The sequence below is a fragment of the Citrus clementina genome, unplaced genomic scaffold (genome assembly GCF_000493195.1).
Source record: "Citrus clementina cultivar Clemenules unplaced genomic scaffold, Citrus_clementina_v1.0 scaffold_3, whole genome shotgun sequence".
In the NCBI taxonomy this organism is placed as follows: Eukaryota; Viridiplantae; Streptophyta; class Magnoliopsida; order Sapindales; family Rutaceae; genus Citrus; species Citrus x clementina.
In genome coordinates, this window is record NW_006262339.1 from 29,106,139 (window position 1) to 29,125,987 (window position 19,849).

A 19,849-nucleotide genomic window follows, 5' to 3' on the forward strand; every position below is an offset into this window, starting at 1 on the left:
AATTAGGTTGATTCCTCCAATTAGGATTATATGTCGATGAATATGGACTATTGAAGGATTTTTCATACGACTGTAAAACATGTACCTGCTCAGAATAAGCCTTTGGATAGGCTGGTAATGATGGACAATTATGTGTTGTATGAGATAAGTTAGAATAAAGAGCACAAATCTCATTAGCTACACTAGGATGGTGATTCATTGATTGGTTCAGAGCTAAGACATCTACTTTCCTAGAAAGAGTAGCTAGAGTGGCGTTCACATCAAAATCATCCTTAACTTCATATAGACCCTTTTTAGAAACTTGAGATGATTTTTCCCTTTGATTTGAAAAATTTCACTGTTGAGAATTTTCAGAAAGTGAATTAAAGAAATCTCATGCAGCCCCTTCATGTAGGTTCAAAAATCTCCCACCATTCATAGACTCCACCATATGATGATTTGACATGGTTAAACCATTATAAAAGCATTGTATAAGTCTCCATTTCTCAAAACCATGGTGGGGACACTTAAGGAATAAATCATTAAATCTTTGCCAACACTCATAAAATTGCTCACCCTCTCTTTGATAAAAACAACTTATCTCTCTCATAAGGGCATTTGTTTTAGATATAGAGAAAAACTTGGTGAGGAACTTATTACTCAATTCATCTCACGTAGTATTAGACCCATCAGGAAGTGAATTCAACCAAGCTTTCACTTTGTCTTTTAATGAGAAAGTGAACATACGAAGCGTAATTGACTCTTCATTAAAATTTTAAAAACAGAATGTAGAGCATATGTCAAGAAATTCCTTAGTTTGCAAATATGGATCCTCTTTCTCTAACCCTTGGAAAAATGGTAAAAGTTGAATGACAGAGGGCTTAAGTTCAATGTGTGTTGCTGTAGTTTGTGGCAACACAATACAAGATGGTTGATTGGTTGCAAGTGGTGAAAAATAATCTCTAGGGGTTTTCTATGCTTGCACTGGTGGTAGTATTGGCAATATTCTATTTGGGTCATCCATCACTTGAGAAGAACTAGCTTGACTACTATCAATTTTAGACTCTTTTTTTACTAAACGATTTGTTGAATCGCTTTTCCAAACACTCATAAACTAACTAGACAAAGAAGAAAAATAAAACAACAATAATAAAAATAAATAAAATTTAAAAGAAATCAAATAACCAAACAAGAATTCAAAGTAAAAAATAATAATTTTTTTGTGTTTTTTTATAAAAAAATTAAATAAATAAATAAAAGACAACCTAAATTATAACTAGTTGAAGAATCAAATCAACTTAGATTAAACTAACTTTCTAGCACAAACTTCGGCAACAGCGCCAAAAACTTGTTGTGAAAAATTTTAATATACTCGCAAGCGCACGAATCTAGAGATAGTATAGTGGTAACGAGGTCGAACCCACATGAATTGTTATAAATTGAAAAGTCTAATTTAAATCTAAAATTAATATTAATTCAAACCTAGTTGAGCAAATTGAGTTTTAAAGAAAATTAAACTAATTAAATAAGAAAACAATTAAAGTAAATGAGAATTCAATAAGACAAAAATTACTAAGGTTTCAGAATCCATCACTATTCAACTAGTAATTATTTAAATATTAATTAATTCCCAATTTTAGAGTGATAACTCGAAATCAATTTATATCATCTCATAAATATAACAATTGAGCTCAAATAAAATTAATCTTATGTATGTTCTTTTTCTGCTTGATAGTATGACATCTAAGCATCCCATATAAATATATTGAATAACAAAGAGTCAAAGTTTTCATAAGCACTTTATATAAACAATTTAATGAAAAATATAAAATCAAAGATAATCATATATAAACTTTATAGATCCAAACATAGATTTAGTCAAATATTAATCTTCACAATCAATAATACATGACAGAGTTGGTGAAAAAAATTTAATAGCATCCAACTAATCATGTGAAACAAGAACTATAAATATTAAAACACACATGTAGAAAATTAATTAAATAAAGAGATAATTACTTTATTTAATAGAGTTTCATCCTTAATCTCAATATAAGAAAATTAATTAAATATACTTAAATTGAGAGCAACAAAATAAATAACACCAGCCATGAAAACTGAACAGCTGCTATCGCTCCTGTCTTCTCTCCTGAATCGCGTCTCCTTTTGCTTCCTTTTTCATCTGGCGCCTTCCCCCTTTTTGGTCCAAAAGTTAAAAAGCTTGGTTATATAGTCTTCAAAATGAGCCCCGCCTTTTCAATTCTAAAGCCAAAAGGCTTTGGCGTTTTATTTGTTTTGCTCTCACACGCCAAATCTTTTGTATATTATTTCCTTATTAAAAGTGGAAATCTAGCCACACGTTTGACTTCCAAAGCAAAAGGTCAATTAATGATTTCTTCCTTTAATACCCAGCCCATGCATTCCAAATTGCTAAATAAAATCTTTCTTTAATTATCTTAAGCTCATGCGGAAGCTTTGGAATATAATCTTTAATTCTTCAATTCTTTCCTCTTATGGATCTTTTATGTATTTTTTTGTTTATAATCTCAAATTAATTCCCTATTCAGTAAAACAATTCAATTAATTAAAAATAAGAAATAAAATAACTAGTAAATATACAATAAAAGGTAATATATATATAAATTATACTCATCACTTATCTTCCTCTGAGAGTTCTTTCCAAGTGAAATTTGCTCCACGGTCTTACAATGGAGCTGCACATCATCTCGCTAAATTAGCTCTTTGTAATTCCATCGAAAAAGTTTGGTTAGAAGAAATTCCAACTGTATGTAAAGACAAATCGCTGTAATCATTTTTCTATTAATAAAATTTTAATTTAAAAAAAACTAAATGTTAGTTGATGCTATTCATAACTAATTATTTTTATAATAGAATTAACAATAAATATTTTTAAAAACTACTTTACTATCAAATTAGCCCTTAAATTGCCATCTAAATTTCATGGAATGAAATTTTGATTAAGTAATGGTTGTTGCCCTCCTCATTAAAGAAAATATTGTGAAAAAATGAATAATGCTACACAACCTAAGTTTTTATCACAAAAGCTATCTCAATTAACATTCAACAATTAATTAATAAGATAATGTCATTATTATGAAAAATTATCAATATTTAATGAATAACATATCAATTACAATAAAATTTGAGATGAATATCTTTTATCCAAAACAAATTTAGTTGGGTGCTTGCGCGATTGTGACGGAAGCAATGACTTATCCTGGAGATGGAAGAGCCTGGAATGTTTTATAACATCACTTTATTTTTTATTTTTTATTTTTTATTTTGAACACGAAGTGGCCAGGAGAAGATCATATATTTCTGGAAAGAAAAGACACCAATATTAGCCACGTACGGTCATCTCAAACATTTGCTAAGTCCAAACCGATTAGCGCAAACTTTTCGCTATAAATATGCACTCTCGTAACTTCACTTTCGGCGTGTTTATCGTGTCTTTTCATTTATTCACTGTTGATTCTTAGTAAGCTTCTGTAATAATGGCGGACGAAGTGATTCTGTTGGATTTCTGGCCCAGCATGTTCGGGATGAGGGTCAGGATTGCTCTGGCGGAGAAAGGCGTCAAGTATGAATACAAGGAAGAGGACTTGAAGAACAAGAGCCCCCTGCTTCTGCAGATGAACCCGGTTCACAAGAAGATCCCGGTTCTCATCCACAACGGCAGACCGGTCTGTGAGTCATCCATCATTGTTCAGTACATTGATGAAGTGTGGAAGGACAAGGCTCCATTGCTTCCCTCTGATCGCTACCAGAGAGCTCAAGCTAGGTTCTGGGTAGATTTCATTGACAAGAAGGTAACTTAGTTGTTGATTTTATGAAGTGTGTTTATGGGTATTTTTTCAATTTTAGATTTAATTGTAATTTTATTAAAATAGAAGCCGAAATTTTGTTATTAAAATATTTCATTGTCGAGTAGATATCATGGATTTGTTGTTTGATTACAAATAAACTGGGTTTGCATTGAACGGAGGGGGAAAAGATGTCCCCTATAGAGTTGAAGATTTTGGTTTTTACAGCACTATGATGCAGATATTATAAACTTTAGTAGGTTTTAGTTGTAGCTTAAGATCAGTAAAGGGCCCAACGATGAGGATCAGAGTGAGAGTACTATAAACTAGATTAGGCTGAATATTTGCAGTTAAAGTCTAGTTTCAGTAGTAAGTGTAGTAAGTAGTGGCCTTCTTAATGTTTATTTCTTGGCTTCAGCTTTAGTGGGTGTGTGAGTTTATAGATTTTTTTTTTTTTAAGGAATAGCTTGATATTTGGGAGTTCTATATTTTTGAGATAGTAGAATCTTTTGTCTTGAAAATAATTAAAGAGAAACAAGCGATTAAGCTGAATTTTTAGGTGAAAATCTTAAAATATGCTTAGAATTCAACTTGCTCCTTTATTTTTTTTGGATGTTTTTGGCCTGTACATAATTTTACAGCAGGCTGTAAGACTGTAACCTACCTGTTGCTGATTTTGTTGTCTTGAGAGGGATGAGGAACCTGAATGTGTTAAATTTTATCCATTTTCAGCCAGATTTTCTGATACAAATATTGAAAGTAAATTGCAGATGTATGATGCTTCGACGAAGACATGGACCACAGAGGGAGAAGAGCAGGAGGCGGCTAAGAAGGAGTTCTTTGAAGCTCTGAAGACCTTGGAAGGGCAGCTTGGAGACAAGCCTTTCTTCGGAGGAGACAATTTTGGGTATTTGGATTTGAGTTTGATCCCATTCTATTACACATATGAGACATTTGGAAAGTCCAGCATTGAGGCTGAGTGCCCCAAGTTCAAAGCTTGGGTGAAGAGATGCTTGCAGAGGGAGACTATTGCCAAGGCACTTCCTGATGAGAAGAAAGTGCTTGAACATGCTTCAGGGATGAGGAAAAATTTAGTATTGGAGTAGAGAGAAAAAGGGACATATCTAGGAGCTGAGAATAGGTCAAGTAGCGCAACCGTGCTGCCTGCTTATTCTTTAGGTGGTTGATGTTGGTTTGGCTTATGATAGTTGTTTTCCTATTGTGTGTTTGTATCCAGATTTGTTGTGTTTCCCTTGTAAAATAAGCTCCAATAAAGGATAATTAATTTTGTCCCCGACTGTTATCTTAGAGTATTGTAATCACAAAGATCACAACGTTGATAATTATTATATAAATGTTATCACGTGCAGAAATTGATTGGACATTAGAGAAAATTATTTGGATAGTTCATATAATTATTTTGGTTAGCAGTTATTATTTTTCAGCCAAACCTTTCTATCACATTATTTTCCACAAATTTATTTCTACGAAGTGTTCTTTGGCTAATCTTAGGGGGTTGATGTACTTGGCTTACTTGTATTCATATGATGTGACTATTTGTATTGGGTTGAGTTTCTCTTCCTCGAAGATGCTTTTGTCATTTTCCCTTCTAGATAAACTGCAATAAAGGACAATTGATTTTGGGAGCTGGCTAAGTTACAGATTCTGTAACATACAGATCCAACTTCGCCAGCTCCTGATTGGTTAGCTGGCTACCAAACAAAAACAATTGCATTTTTTTTTCCATATGCAGGACAGGTGTGGTGCATGCATTGGGTGTGTATGTTACAGAATCTCTAAGGTAGACAGGTCCTTGATTTTGTCCAATGTCCTTACCACCGCATCTTGTTTTTCTTGATCCTTTCGTGTTCGGTGAGCGGAAAGTTACTGACCTAAGAGAAAGAGCATGATTCCCGTGAAAAGTTCAATGAACCCCATGAAAAGTTCAAATATATTAAGAAGTTTGGCGAATAAAAGAAAAGAGTTTGTTCAAGTACGCTAATAAATTAGTGTGTTCGTTCTCTCTCTTTTTAGTTCTCTCTTTTTTTTGCTTTATGTAATCGTCCAATGTCCCCGATATTAAATTGTATTTATTCTTTTTATATTTGTGGAAGACATGTTTACTCTTCAATTAACAATTCTATAAAGTCGCTCTCAGCCAAATCTTTTATCGTATATGTTGTAGACAATTTCTAAGATTTTCTTTGGTATCATGGGAGAGGTAGTGAATTAAAGTTTGTTTTGAATTGTCCACCTCCTAATCAAAAAATAATAATATCATAAAATTTCTGACAAAAATCTTCTCCTGCTGCATTTTTTTTTAATGGCTTTCTTTTTTGGCTTTTTTATTTTGTGAGATTATTTGTCGTTTTATTTATTTGGTGTGCTTGATTAGTTTATTCATAATTATTAAATGGGTAGTGTATTATCGTAAAAATAAACATAAAATCTAAATTTTTAACTAATATGTGAGAACTGAAATGTGTTTATGATATTGATGCTAACAAAAAAATAAAAATAAAATCTACTTTGAATCTAACAAAAAAAAAAAGATTTCCAACTGATGTAAACGGAGAAACTAAACTTGAATCCATTCTCACAGTGTTTAATTTTTATCAAAATTTGTATGCTGAGAATTCGGATTCTACACCGGTCTTTCCATTGGTAATGTTATCACGAAGCTAGTCCTGAAGATAATGAAATGCCAACTATTGTTCCTAATGTGTCTGGAAAAAGGATGGGTTTTTTTGGTTTAGATGCCTCTAGTGCCCCAAGTCTCAAATGGTTTTCCTGGCTTATTTTTCCATTGGTTTTGGGATATTATTGAGAATGATCTTATTTAGTATATTCATTCATTTTAAAGCAGGGCGTGATCCTCCTGAACTTTGTGGCTTTGATTCAGAGATTGCACGGAGCCACTGAGGTTGGTCAATTTCGTCCCATTGTTGTTGTCAACTTCCTTTTCAAAATCATTCATAAAATATTGGCCGACAGATTAAGCCTGATTATGTCAAACCTGGCCTCTCCTCAGCGAGTTGCCTTTGTAAAAGGTAGACACATTCAATGTAGTACATGTATGGTTCTGGAAGATATTATCCTTTTGGATCGAAAATCTTTTGGTAGAAATTTGGGCCTAAATATTGATACGCCAAGGCTTTAGGTACTCTCCAATGGGAATTTCTTCTACGGGCTCTGACTCAGTTTGGCTTTCACTCGACTTTTATTGGTTATCTATCTTGATTAATGGATCTGTCCAGCGGTTCTCTTCTTGTAGTAGGGGTGTCCGCCGTGGTGATCCGCTTTCCCGTTGCAAATGTGATTTATTTTAGGAAAATTTTAATTCCATCCTCAAAATCATACAATACAAGAACTTACAATCATTTTAAACCAATCCACATTCGATTTGGATCATGTGGATCTTGGGTCAGATCCAATCTATTGCCATCCCTATGTTCAATAAGGTGGAATGAGAAATGCGAGTCCTAACAAAAGGTTGGGATTCAAACCTTTAAATAAAGCCGTGTGACGATAGGGTTGATGTTAAATTATAAGTTTCTTTTCGACATTATCATTTTATTCCTTAATTATTTTTCTAAATTATTCTACAACCAACGTTTTTTAATAATTATTTTTAATATCTAATGTTTTAGTTTTTATTATTTTACGACTAAATGATTAATGTTACTAAGAAATTGCCGATGTTATAAGGATATCTTAAGAAATTTGTTCCAGCATTCAAGGTTCTTTATTTTTTGGGCAAGTTTTGTACTTGGGCTTTTGGGGTGGGGGTGTAAGGAAAATTACCAACTTGACCTTTAGTCCTAGTGTTATTTTTGATTATTTAGTAAAATTCTTTTTTTGGAGGAGAGCGATGGATTGTTAGTGTGGCTGATTTGGAATGGAGGTCATTGTTAGGTTTCATTTGTATATTTGTTGGAATCTGGTATATCTTAACCAAGATTTTTGCATGGGCTCGTCGTGCACTTGTAGGGTTTAAGGAGGCTGACTTATCTTATAGTTTAGGTGCTTTGTCTGTTTTTGGTTTCATTGCTTGTTGCTTTGTCTGGTTTAATAATACTGCTTATCCTAGTGAGTTTTATGGTCCAACTGGGCCAGAAGCTTCTCAAGCTAAAGCATTTACTTTTCTGGTTGGAGACCAATGTCCTGGGGCTAATGTGGGATCCTTGAGTCAAAACTACTATAATATTTATATTTAAAATAATTAATTGATAAAAGTGTTATTTCTTTGTATATAATTAATTTTATATTTTTTAAATTCAGAGGTAAATTTGTACCTACACATTTTAGGGAAAATAAACTTTTACCGTAACTTTTAAGGAAAAGGATATGTGCACTCTTAAAACTTGGAAAAAAGGGTCATTACACCCCCAAGTCTCAAAAAAGGGGCACCAAGACCTTCTTTTGACTATAATATCGTTTATCTCTATTATCACGAAAAAATGAACTCTAATGTATTATAACAACATTAAATAAAATATGATAATATATACATTTTAAAATATTTTCAATATTTACAAATATTTTAATATTTTATAGTCTATTAGATATTATGTAAAATAATAATTTTAGCATTATTAGTATGTGACTTTCTTTTTAATTGCAAAATGTAGCGTAATGTAAATGTTTATTTAAAATCCTACAATAAATAGAAATATATTACTAAAATAAATATAATAATTTACATATTTAAATTTATTAAAATATTTTAATATTGTTAGTCTACTGCATAAATTACATTATTTATATAATATTCATATTTATAAAAAAAAATTAAAGTCAATTTTTTTGGATAATAAAGATAAAGTGCATAATGGTTAAATGGTGGTCTTGGTATCTCATTTTAAATACTTGGGGTCTTGTTGACCATTTCCTCAAATTTTAGAGTATAAATGTTTTTTTTTCTTAATTTCTATTAAAAATCCTGCTTTTTTTTTATTGATGGTAAAATGAAAGAAATTAAAATTTTAAGTTAAGAAAAGCAATTGGCAATAAATTTTAGTGATAAAGTGATATGTTTGGAAAGATTTTGTGCTAATATATATATATATATATATATAACCGTAAGGTAGATTGCTCTTTTGACACAAATACAAGGTTATTTGAGTAGTTGAGATTTCACACATATTGCGTATAAAATATTCTACTTAATTACCTTCTGGTTTCCACAAAAAAAAATAATAAATAAATAAGAAAATATAATGGAAATATGACATTGAAAATCTGAAATGAAATCAAATCTCTTTCCGTAGCTGATGGCTAAATTGGTGGTGTCTAAAACAGTCCAATAACTAGATCAAATGAGCTATAGTTTCCCCAAAGAATTTTCTATATGATCATTAGAACTCTAACCATTATCATAAATTTGATTATCATTTAGCCCTCCGAAGATTTAGCGCTTTTATTTTTTATTTTTTTTGTCCTAAGGTCTAGCTCAACCAAACATAAAATTGTTGGTTTTGATTAAAAAAATGAAGACAATATTATTACAAGAAAGCTTTCTAATATTTTCTTCTTGGTTTTGAGAACCACAAAAAAAAGAAAAAAATAAAAAATAAAAAAGAGAAAACTGGTTCGAAACTGTTAAAATATCTTGTTCTCACAAGGAGGATTCCTTCTCCCTCGACAACAATGCCATATTATTTTTATATAAAATTTTTTTTATAATTAATTAATTAATAAGCCTAGCAAAACACTAATAATTGCACTTCAACTCAATTTGTCTAAATTTTGAATAAATGTGAACATGAATTCTTTTTAACAGCAACATAAAAAATCTCAAAAAAATTATTTTTATGCATTCATCTTTCTAAGGTCCCACCCATTAAGGACTGTCGGCTATGGCAGCCTAAATACTATTTGTGAATATAAAGTTCAAATAAAACAGAAAATGTGTCATTTATTTTGATTATGTAGATTTAATTTCAGTACTAATAAAGTAGAAAATAAATAAGTTAGATTATTTGAAACTAATTTTTAAATGTACCAAAATTCCTCAAATACCAATTATTATTATTATTTTTTTACAATAATATAATTAGAAATCTACCTAGATTAACGTAATGTCTTATTTGTTTAAGCTGTTCGGCAGCTGGGCTGCCAGCTGCCAAGCATTTGATAAAAACTTAGATTTGGCATGCAGCTATTTTTGTTGAATTAACTAATTAAATTCTCATTAATTGTTTAATTTGATTATGTAAAAGCACATGTTTTGAACAATTGGACCTTTTTTTATAAGGAAAAATAATTAAATTAAAATTATGTTCAATATCTCGGTCAATTAATAATGATCCAGGTATTTATATGAATAAAGGATTAAATATTTCTAGAAAAATGAAAAAACGACAACACAAATTAGCTGTCACCGGGACCAGGTATTGTTCGTAGCACACACGGCATCTCAAATATTGTTCAAATCTAAAAACGACCTGCAGCAAACTGAACGCTATAAAATACACACTCTCATAAAACCTGACTTTTCGATATTCATCGTTTCATTTATTCACTCACTCGCCCTTAATTCTCAGTAAGGTTCTGTGACAATGGCGGACGAAGTGATTCTATTGGATTTCTGGGCCAGTATGTTTGGGATAAGGGTCAGGATTGCTCTGGCAGAGAAAGGCGTCAAGTATGAGTACAAAGAACAGGACTTGTTCAACAAGAGCCCGCTGCTTCTGCGGATGAATCCCGTCCACAAGAAGATCCCGGTTCTTATCCATAATGGCAAATCGGTCTGTGAGTCATCCATCATTGTTCAGTACATTGATGAAGTCTGGAAGGACAAGGCTCCATTGCTTCCCTACGATCCTTACCAAAGAGCTCAAGCGAGGTTCTGGGTCGATTTTATTGACAAGAAGGTAACTTGTTGATTTTCTGATAGATGTTTATGAGAATTCTGTTTCTCTTTCAGATCTAATTGGTCTCTTAACTAAACTAAAGTAATTAGCTTGCAAAGAAGCTGAAACTTTCAGATTAAAATAATCAATTTCAAGATGAGAATTCTGTTTCTCTTTCAGATCTAATTGATCTCTTAACCAAGCTAAAGTAATTAACTTATATAGAAGCTGAAACTTTCAGATTAAACTAAAGTAATTAACTTAATGTTTATGAGAATTCTGTTCTGGGTTCTTTTTTTTTATTACCAAAAAAAAAAAAAAGATCCATATTGTTGATGCAAGCTGTGGCATAATCACGATTTTGATTCGACGGGGCTATAATACAAATATCATAAACTTGAGTAGACTATGATGTAAATTCAGAAAAAAATGTGAAGGCCAATGATGAGGAGCAATGAATTATGATCAAAATGGAGAAGTCATGAACTTGAGTTTATCATAAAATATGCATACTACTAAGAAAACTTAAATTCAGTCCTTTATTTTGGCTCTGTAAGACTTGCACCCCTCGGCTGCTGATATTGTTGTCTTGAGATGGATGCTAAAAGTGCTAAATTTTGTATATTACAAATAAACTTTTTGATACATTATTAAAAGTAAATTGCAGATGTACGATACTTCGAGGAAGACATGGGCCACAAAGGGAGAAGAGCAGGAGGCAGCAAAGAAGGAGTTCATCGAAGTTCTGAAGACCTTGGAAGGGGAGCTTGGAGACAAGCCTTTTTTCGGAGGAGACAACTTTGGGTATGTGGATTTGTGTTTGATCCCGTACTATTGTTGGTTTTATTCGTATGAGACATTTGGAAAGTTCAGCGTTGAGGCTGAGTGCCCCAAATTCATTGCTTGGGTGAAGAGATGCTTGCAGAGAGAGACTGTTGCCAAGGCACTTCCTGATGAGAAAAAAGTGTTTGAATTTGTTTCAGTGTTGAGGGAAAAAATTAGAGTTGAGTAAAGGGATATAGCTAGACGATGAGAGAAGTCAAAGCAGCACAATCGTGCTGCCTGCTATTTTCAGGTGGTTGATGACTTAAATGTTGGGTTCCGCTTATAATACTTGTATTTGTATCGTGCAGGTTTGTTGTAGCGAGTTTAGTTGTATCTCTCCTTGCATCTCTCCTTGCGACAGATGCTTTGTCATTTTCCCTTCAAAATAAACTAGGACAATGAATTTTGTCTATTACTATTTTGTTTTTCTCTTGGGAATATTCTGTGGCGTCAATCTACCATGCTTTATGAGTTAAAATCATTTCTCTTCCATTATTTTTTATTCAATTGTGAAGTCTCATGACTAATTTACCCTTCGGTATGGATGTCATGTACCATTAATATGTTAAAATCAAATAGGGCATGAAGACTTTTGCAAAATTATGAAGACTTTTTTGATGCAAGACTTCTTTTTTTTTTTTGGAAGAAATTAAAGAGTCTTTCAAATCAGTGGCTGAAATTATTGACATGTATTTGGAGGTGGCCGAAATTGTTGAAATGCAATTAAAGGGTTAGGTGCAATAGTGATAGTGCAAGCTTGAAGGTATTTTTTTATTTCATTTCATCTCAAATTTTGAGAAAAATAATTCAAGTGAAGAATTGTTGAAAGTGAATAATTAAAATACTTTTTCTATTTTAGCGAGTGTGAGAGTACTCGATGTATTTAAGGTATGAGAAGTGACATTTTTTTACTCAAATATTGTATTTAAATAATTATTAGTAATACAATTATTTTCTCTTGCTCGCATAGATGTAGGCATAATTGCCGAATCAAAGTTAAATTCCTGTCTTTTTATTTTTCTATGATTATTTGGTGCGTTTGATTCTACATTTTACACACAACAAGTGGTATTAGAGTCAACAGTTCGTACTTAGTGTAGATGGTACTATTTACACATATGGTACTGTTCGTGTATACAATATTATTTACATATATGGTACTATTCTCAAATATGTTGGAGCCAACAGATCATACTTGTGAAATGGTTTGGATTTGTGCATGCTTAGGAGAGTTCTATCATAAAGACAATAAGAATTTAAGGAGTCTTGGTTTCAAGTAGGACCGGTTTGACCCCTCTAGTCTTTTATGAGAACTTTTGTAATGTATTTTTTTCATACATATTGATCTCTCCGGTAGAAATAGTTTATTGAGAAAATATTATAAGGTGAAACTTCTAGAAGTACAGAGATATCTGTCCAGACTATTCTAGGAGACACTTCAGCTGGGAGGTGAGACTTATAACATTATCATTCAGCATCGGTTATAAGACGCTTAAAGATCGATGTTGAAAAGTTTAATGGGAAAATCAACTTCAACATATGGAGGCGCAAAGTTATGGATGCCATTATTCAAGACGATCTCAACGTTACTCTAAAAAATAAAAGACACTTGTATAACGAAGAAACTTGAGATTGTGTGAATGAGAAAGTCAGTGGTCAAATTAGATCTTACTTGACTAAGGAGGTGAAATATTTGGTGAAAGATGAGGAGTGTACAATGACCTTATGACATACATTAGAGGAGTAGTATTTGCCGAAAGGCCCTGAAAATCACCTTCATGCAACAAGCCAGGTATATAGCTTTTGAATGAAGTCCAATGTGTCAATGCATGACCATGTCTCAAAATTTGAAAAGCTACTTATAAATTTGAGAAATTTTGATAAAAATATTAATGATGAAGTCAAGGCTATAATTTTACTGCACTCACTTTGAGAAGAATATAGTCATTTTAGGACTACCTTATTTTATGATTAAAGTATAATCATTTTTAAAGATGTCTGCATAACATTGACTAATTTGAAAATTCAAAATAATGACAAATATTCCAAAAGAGCATCATCTGAAGCCTTGTCAATCGGAGAAAGGGCGATGGGAAAAAAGAAGAAACGGGTATAAAGAATTCTTGGTCCATATTGAGAAGCAAAAATGTTGCTCGAGATAAGTGTCTCTTTTATCCTGAAAGAGGCCATTGGAGGAAAGATTGTTTGAAAACTTAGAAGATAGATGAGAAGAAACCAATAACAGTAAATATGGCACGTAAAGATGAAGACTCTGACTATTCACTAAGTATTACGCCTACAACATATGTGGCTAATTCAAGTGAGTGAATACTTGATACTGGAGCAACTAATCATTTGTGTCTCATGAGGGAATGATTTAAGGATTTTCATAATTTGAAATTTGTGCAGTTATGTTGAGGAATAATCAACTTTATCGAACGATAGGGATAGGAAAAAATTAACTCAAGATGTTCGATAAAATAATTAGAGAATTGAAAGACGTTATATTCCAGTCTTAAAGAAAAATCTAATTTCTGTAGGTGCTTTAGAAGCTAAAAACTGCAAGGTTACCATTGAAGCTGACACAATGAAGTTCACATATGGGGCTATAGTGATTCTACAAAGGGTTCAATATCACAATTTTTACTATTTGAAAGAAGATACAACTGATGAAGCTAATGTTTCTGAGGCGTATAATGACACCACTAAGCTATGGCCTTTACGATTGGGATATACTGGAGAAAACTCTCTATAAACTCTGATGAAGCATGGGCTTTTAAATTGTACCAACACCTGTAAAATGAAGTTCTATGAACATTGTATTATAGGCAAGAAAAAAAAGGTCAAGTTTGATATGGCTAATCATGATATTCATGAGGTTCTTAAATATGTTTATAGCGATTATGAGGGTCCAACCAAGACTACATCATTTAGTGAAAGCCATTATTTTGTTTCATTTGTTGATGATTTCTCTAAACGTGTATGGGTGTACATCATGCGAGCAAAGAATGAGGTTCTAGAGATTTTCGTGAAATTGAAGAAATTGGCAGAGACTCAAGCTGGTAGAAAGATCATAGTACTACGATATGATAATATGGGTGAATATACTTATGATTTGTTCTTGCAAGTATGCCAGAGTGGGGGTATACAAAGACATTTCATAATGAGACATATTCTACAACAAAATAGTGTAGCTGAACATAGGAATCGTACTTTGTTGTAGAAAGTATAATGTATGTTATCTAATGTTAGTTTAAATAAAAATTTGTGGGTTGAGGCTATAAGCTATACAAGTCATTTAATAAATTGATTGCCTTCTGCTGCAATTGGAGGAAAAAATTTTAACGAAAATGTGGTCTGCAAAGCATGCACAAGATTATAACTCCATTCATGTATTTGGGTGTTTAGTTTATTATCATGCAAAGAATGATATCCCCAACACCTTCAATGAAACTAGATATAGTAGTGAAAGTGGTGAAAAGTTAGCTATAGAAGAAGAAATGAAGTCTCTTCATCAAAATCAGACTTAAGAATTTATAAAGTTACCTAAGGGGAAAATGTTTATTAGCAATAAATGGGTCTACACTAAGAAGCAAAGTTTTCTAAATCAAACAACTCTTCGATACGAAGAAAAGCTCATATCAAAAGATTTTGCTTATAAAGAAAGTATTAACTACAATGAAGTATTCTCTCTAATTATAAAACATGCTTTCATTTTTATCCTACTTGCCTTTGTAGTTGAATATGAGTTGGAATTAACTCAATTGGATGTTAAGACAGTATTCTTACATGAAGATTTAAAGAAAGAAATCCATACGAGTCAACCTTGTGGTTTCAAAGTTGCTAGGAAGGAGCATGCGCGTATATTGATTAAATCTTTGTACATATTAAAACAATTATCAAGGCAGTAACACAAGAGATTTGACTAGTTCATAAAAGGGTAAAAATTCACCAAAAGTCAACACGATCACTATGTTTACTTTATAAGACTACAAGATGGAAGTTTTATCTATCTATTACTTTATATTAATGATATGCTTATAGCTTTAAAGAATAGAGGTGAGATTGAAAAATTAAAAAAGCAGCTAGCTTCTAAGTTTAAGATGAAAGAATTGGGTGATGCATAGAGAATACTTGGGATAGAGATTAATATAGACCAAAAGAGTGGGAGTGTGTGGTTGATTCAAAAGTCTTATTTGAAAAAAGGTGCTAGAAAGGTTTTGTAAGAATGATAAAACTAAACCAATTTGTACTTTTCAAAAGGAGTGCAACTACATGGCTCGTGCTCCATATGCTACTGCTATGGGTAGTCTTATGTATGCTATGTTGTGTATAAGGTCTGATATATCTTAAGCTGTGAGTATGATTAGCTGATACATGCACAATACAGGAAAAAACCATTAGCTTGCGATGAAATAGATTTTCCAATATCTGTATGGGATAGTTCATGTTGGATTATTATTCAAGAAAGATTGTGATTAACAATGTGTTGGATATTGTGATTATGATTTTATCAAAGACCTTGACAAGCAAAGATTAACAACATGCTATATGGAGGTTTGATTAAGTGGAGGTTGATTCTATAATGGAAAATTATTATTTCCACTATGGAAGCGGAGTACATGGTAGCAACAAAGATTATAAAGGAAGTTATTTGGTTGAAAGGTTTATTAATTGATTTGGGAGTAATCCAATAGAACATTGAGGTCTTCTGTGATAACCAAAGCGCGATATTTCTGGCGAAGAACCAAACATATCATGCTCGAACAAAACACATAGATGTGAAGTATAATTATGTGAGGGAGGTTATCGAGAGTGTTGTTGTGTTGTTGAAAAGATCAATACCAAATATAACCCATCAGATATGTCGGCAAAAGTGATTTATGGAGTTAAGTTTTAACATCGCTTCAAACTAATTTAAATCCTTCGAATGTGTTGAGTTTGGAAATTTTTTTTAATAAAGGTTGACTTGACCCTAGATTTTGGGTACGTAGGCAGGAAAAAGGAAAAAATGTGACAGAATGGTGACGGAAACAATGACAAAATGCCGGTTTACTCAATTGGCAGGAAAAAGGGATACTTTCCTGTGAGCCCGCCAAAGATTTAAATAATAATTGTAAATACTTTCCTGTGAGCCCGCCAAAGATGACCAAGACTAAAACAATTTAATAACCCTCCAATTACTAAACACTGAACCTTCAGTCCAGCCTTGAACGACAAGGATCTTTTGCTTAAAGAATTCTAATCTATTTTTTCTTAAAGACTAAAATGAATTAAAATATTTAGTTAGCGTAAGAATACGTTTGATTTATTTTCTATTTCAATATGAAAGACCAAATGAAGTGAACCCAAAATATTTATACATAATAAAAGATCAAGACTAAAACAAAACGTCACTATAAATGCACACTAAATACCCTTAATTCATCTTTCATCAACTTCATGGCCTCTTAAATTTGATATTTTCGGGTTAATTAATTTAGCTGCAAGCTTTTGCTACGATGGCGGACGAGGTGATTCTGCTGGATTCTTGGCCCAGCATGTTTGGGATTAGAGTCAGGATTGCACTAGCAGAGAAAGGGGTAGAGTATGAGTTCAGAGATGAGGACTTGGTTAATAAGACCCCTATGCTTCTGCAGATGAACCCGATTCACAAGAAGATTCCGGTTCTCATCCATAATGCAATTTGAGGCTCCAAACAAATGTGCGGATGTCAAATTTAGATTCTGAAAGTCCGAGAAATTATGTCATTGTCGAGAAGGATTCGAGACTTTTGTTGTAAATTTTTAAGTTTTTACCACGGTAAATGTGGTAATTATAAAATTATAAGTTTTTATCATATTAGGTATGGTAATTGTGAGTGGAATGTGTTGGATATACTTGAGTGGATTAAGTTAAGTTTATACTTTATTAGTGTGACAAATGTAAGGCTAAGATATAATTAGATTTATTTATTTGTGTGGTATGAATTTACCATGTATTAGTATACATAGAGAGGGTGGGGAACACACCTCTTCACACATTCTCTTCTCTTCTTTCCCCCCAAATTATTCTTCTCATCTCTCTTTGTAATATATTTTCAATAAATAAAATTAGTTTTATTTCAATTTTCAAATTCCATTTTTTTAATTATGTGTTTTTCAATTTTAATAATTTCCTTTATTTCAAAAATATTTAGCTAAATATTCATAGTTAGGGGAAGGCGGAACTCTTAGTAAAAAAATATGATTTAATTAAATTCTATTTTTAATTGTACAAATTGAATTATTTTCTATTTAATTTTACCCATATTTTATATTTTGAAATTTTGATTTATTGTACACAAACATGGGAGTTTGGCATAATGAATTCTTAATATCTTAGTATAATATATGGAAAAAATGGTATTTTGACTTATTGTAGACAAATTGAGTTTTGGCACATTAAGTTCTTAATCTATAATAAAACTAATGGGAAACTTATTTTAATTTATACAATTAATCTTTTGAGAAATAAAATAAAAATAAAAAGAATTTGTAAAATTGTATTTATTACTAAAAGTGGATCCATAACACTAACTAATTCAATTTCATAGTTTTTCTTAAATTAAATTGCATATTTTTAATTTTTAATTTAATGTTTTTGATAAACTTAAATAAAAAAAAATTAAATCATTTATTTGTGAATCGACATCGGACTCACCGAGTTATAATATAATAAGACACTCTTATATTTGGGAGTTAGAAATTACCTTAAAGTCGTGTCAAGTTTTTAGTGTCGTTGCCGATGAGAGGTATTTATTTTGTTTTTTTTCTTTTTCTTTTTTAACTTTTTGTGTAAATTTTCTTTTACCCCCTTTTTCTTTTCTTAAATTTTGTTCAATCCTCAACTCTTTCATAATTTCAGTTGTACCACAAAAAGTTTCTGGCTCATTCTTCTCATAATTACGGTTGGACCACCAAATCACAAAACATTTTCGAATATGTCCCTTGCCAAAATTTCCCATAAACCTCAAATTCGGACATATAACTTGAACTTTCTTGGACCAAAATTTGATTTCTTTGGACCTAATTTGGACTCAATAAAAGGAATTTGACTTTAAAAATTACAAGGCCCATTAATTTGAACTAATCACTACTTGGTTGGTAATTTTTAAAATTTGAAAAAAGAAAAGAAAAAGAGCCTACACTTTAATTATTTCTTTTCTTTTTTTTCTTTTATTTATTTCTGCAATTTAATTTTTGCATTTATTTTATTTTTGGCTTTTACTTTGTTTATATGTTTGGTTTATTGCCTATTTAGTTATTTTAATTTTAGTTAATTAATTTTTTGTTTATTTTTTTGTACATTTATCTTATTTATTTAATTTTTCTTTTGTCTTTAATTTGTGTAATTTTTCATTTTTTATTTGTTATTCATTTGTTCGTGTATCAACTTTACAACATAATTTTATACTTACACATCATCATCATTGCATGAAACATTGGTCTCGAACTTCAAGTGGTAGGTTAATTCGTAGATCTCAATCACCACCACCAATCATGGACGAGATCCAAGATGAAAATATTTTAGGCCAATTTAATCCTCCAGTTGATCAGGGAGACAACTAATCTCAACATGATCAGAATCAACTAAGAACTTTGAGAGATTACATGAATCCAATGAGAACCGGAGCACCGTCGCGTATAATATTTTCTCTAGAAGCGTCTCGATTCAACTTCAAACCATGTATTATCCAACTTTTACCAACATTTCATGGTTTCGAATATGAGAATCCATATTTGCATCTAAGAGATTTTGAGCATCTAAGATATTTTGAGGAAGTTTGTAATATATACACAGACCAAAATTGTAGCATGAACAATTTTGGGGTAAATTGAAAATGAGAACAGTGCTAAGCAATCTCTCAGGTGCTAACAAAAGCTTCGAGTCCTTTGCATTTAAAAATTCTTTGTTAACTCTTGCATTTAATTTGTCATCTATGCCAATGTTCCTCTTCCAAGTCAATACAACAAAACACAAGTGTTAGTTTACAACCCTATTCTTACCTCAACCTGAATAAAACTTTCTTTACGTGGTCTATTAAATTGAGTAGGAACTTTAGACCAACTCTTTTTTAATTCTACGTCCTTACCCTAATTTCCGCCCACCACAAAGTGTTTACTTTTCAAACCCCTACATGAGCTCGAAAAGTTGAGCATTACTCTTCTACCTTTTGATTTGGACAAAAGAGTATTATCTTTTATGACATACCCCATGTTTACTATATAGATACAAGTGCGTGAGTTCCTTAAAACAAGGTTCAATATTGTTCTACTCGGCCCACAAAACATACATATCACTAAAAACCCTCCAGCCATTTAAATTAAGTTGACCGTGACTCAAACC

General features: G+C 31.7%; 2 protein-coding genes across 2 annotated transcripts; both read left to right on the forward strand.

The window, feature by feature from the left end:
• The first annotated feature begins 3,306 nt into the window (after positions 1 to 3,306).
• LOC18047133 (probable glutathione S-transferase) lies at positions 3,307 to 5,185 on the forward strand. Its single transcript, XM_006442158.2, has 2 exons — positions 3,307 to 3,809; positions 4,574 to 5,185. Exons 1-2 carry the CDS (start codon positions 3,495 to 3,497, stop codon positions 4,907 to 4,909), a joined length of 651 nt encoding a protein of 216 aa, XP_006442221.1. The 5' UTR covers positions 3,307 to 3,494; the 3' UTR covers positions 4,910 to 5,185.
• Positions 5,186 to 10,209: 5,024 nt separating this feature from the next.
• LOC18047134 (probable glutathione S-transferase) lies at positions 10,210 to 11,945 on the forward strand. Its single transcript, XM_006442159.2, has 2 exons — positions 10,210 to 10,678; positions 11,325 to 11,945. Exons 1-2 carry the CDS (start codon positions 10,364 to 10,366, stop codon positions 11,667 to 11,669), a joined length of 660 nt encoding a protein of 219 aa, XP_006442222.1. The 5' UTR covers positions 10,210 to 10,363; the 3' UTR covers positions 11,670 to 11,945.
• The last annotated feature ends 7,904 nt before the right edge of the window (positions 11,946 to 19,849 follow it).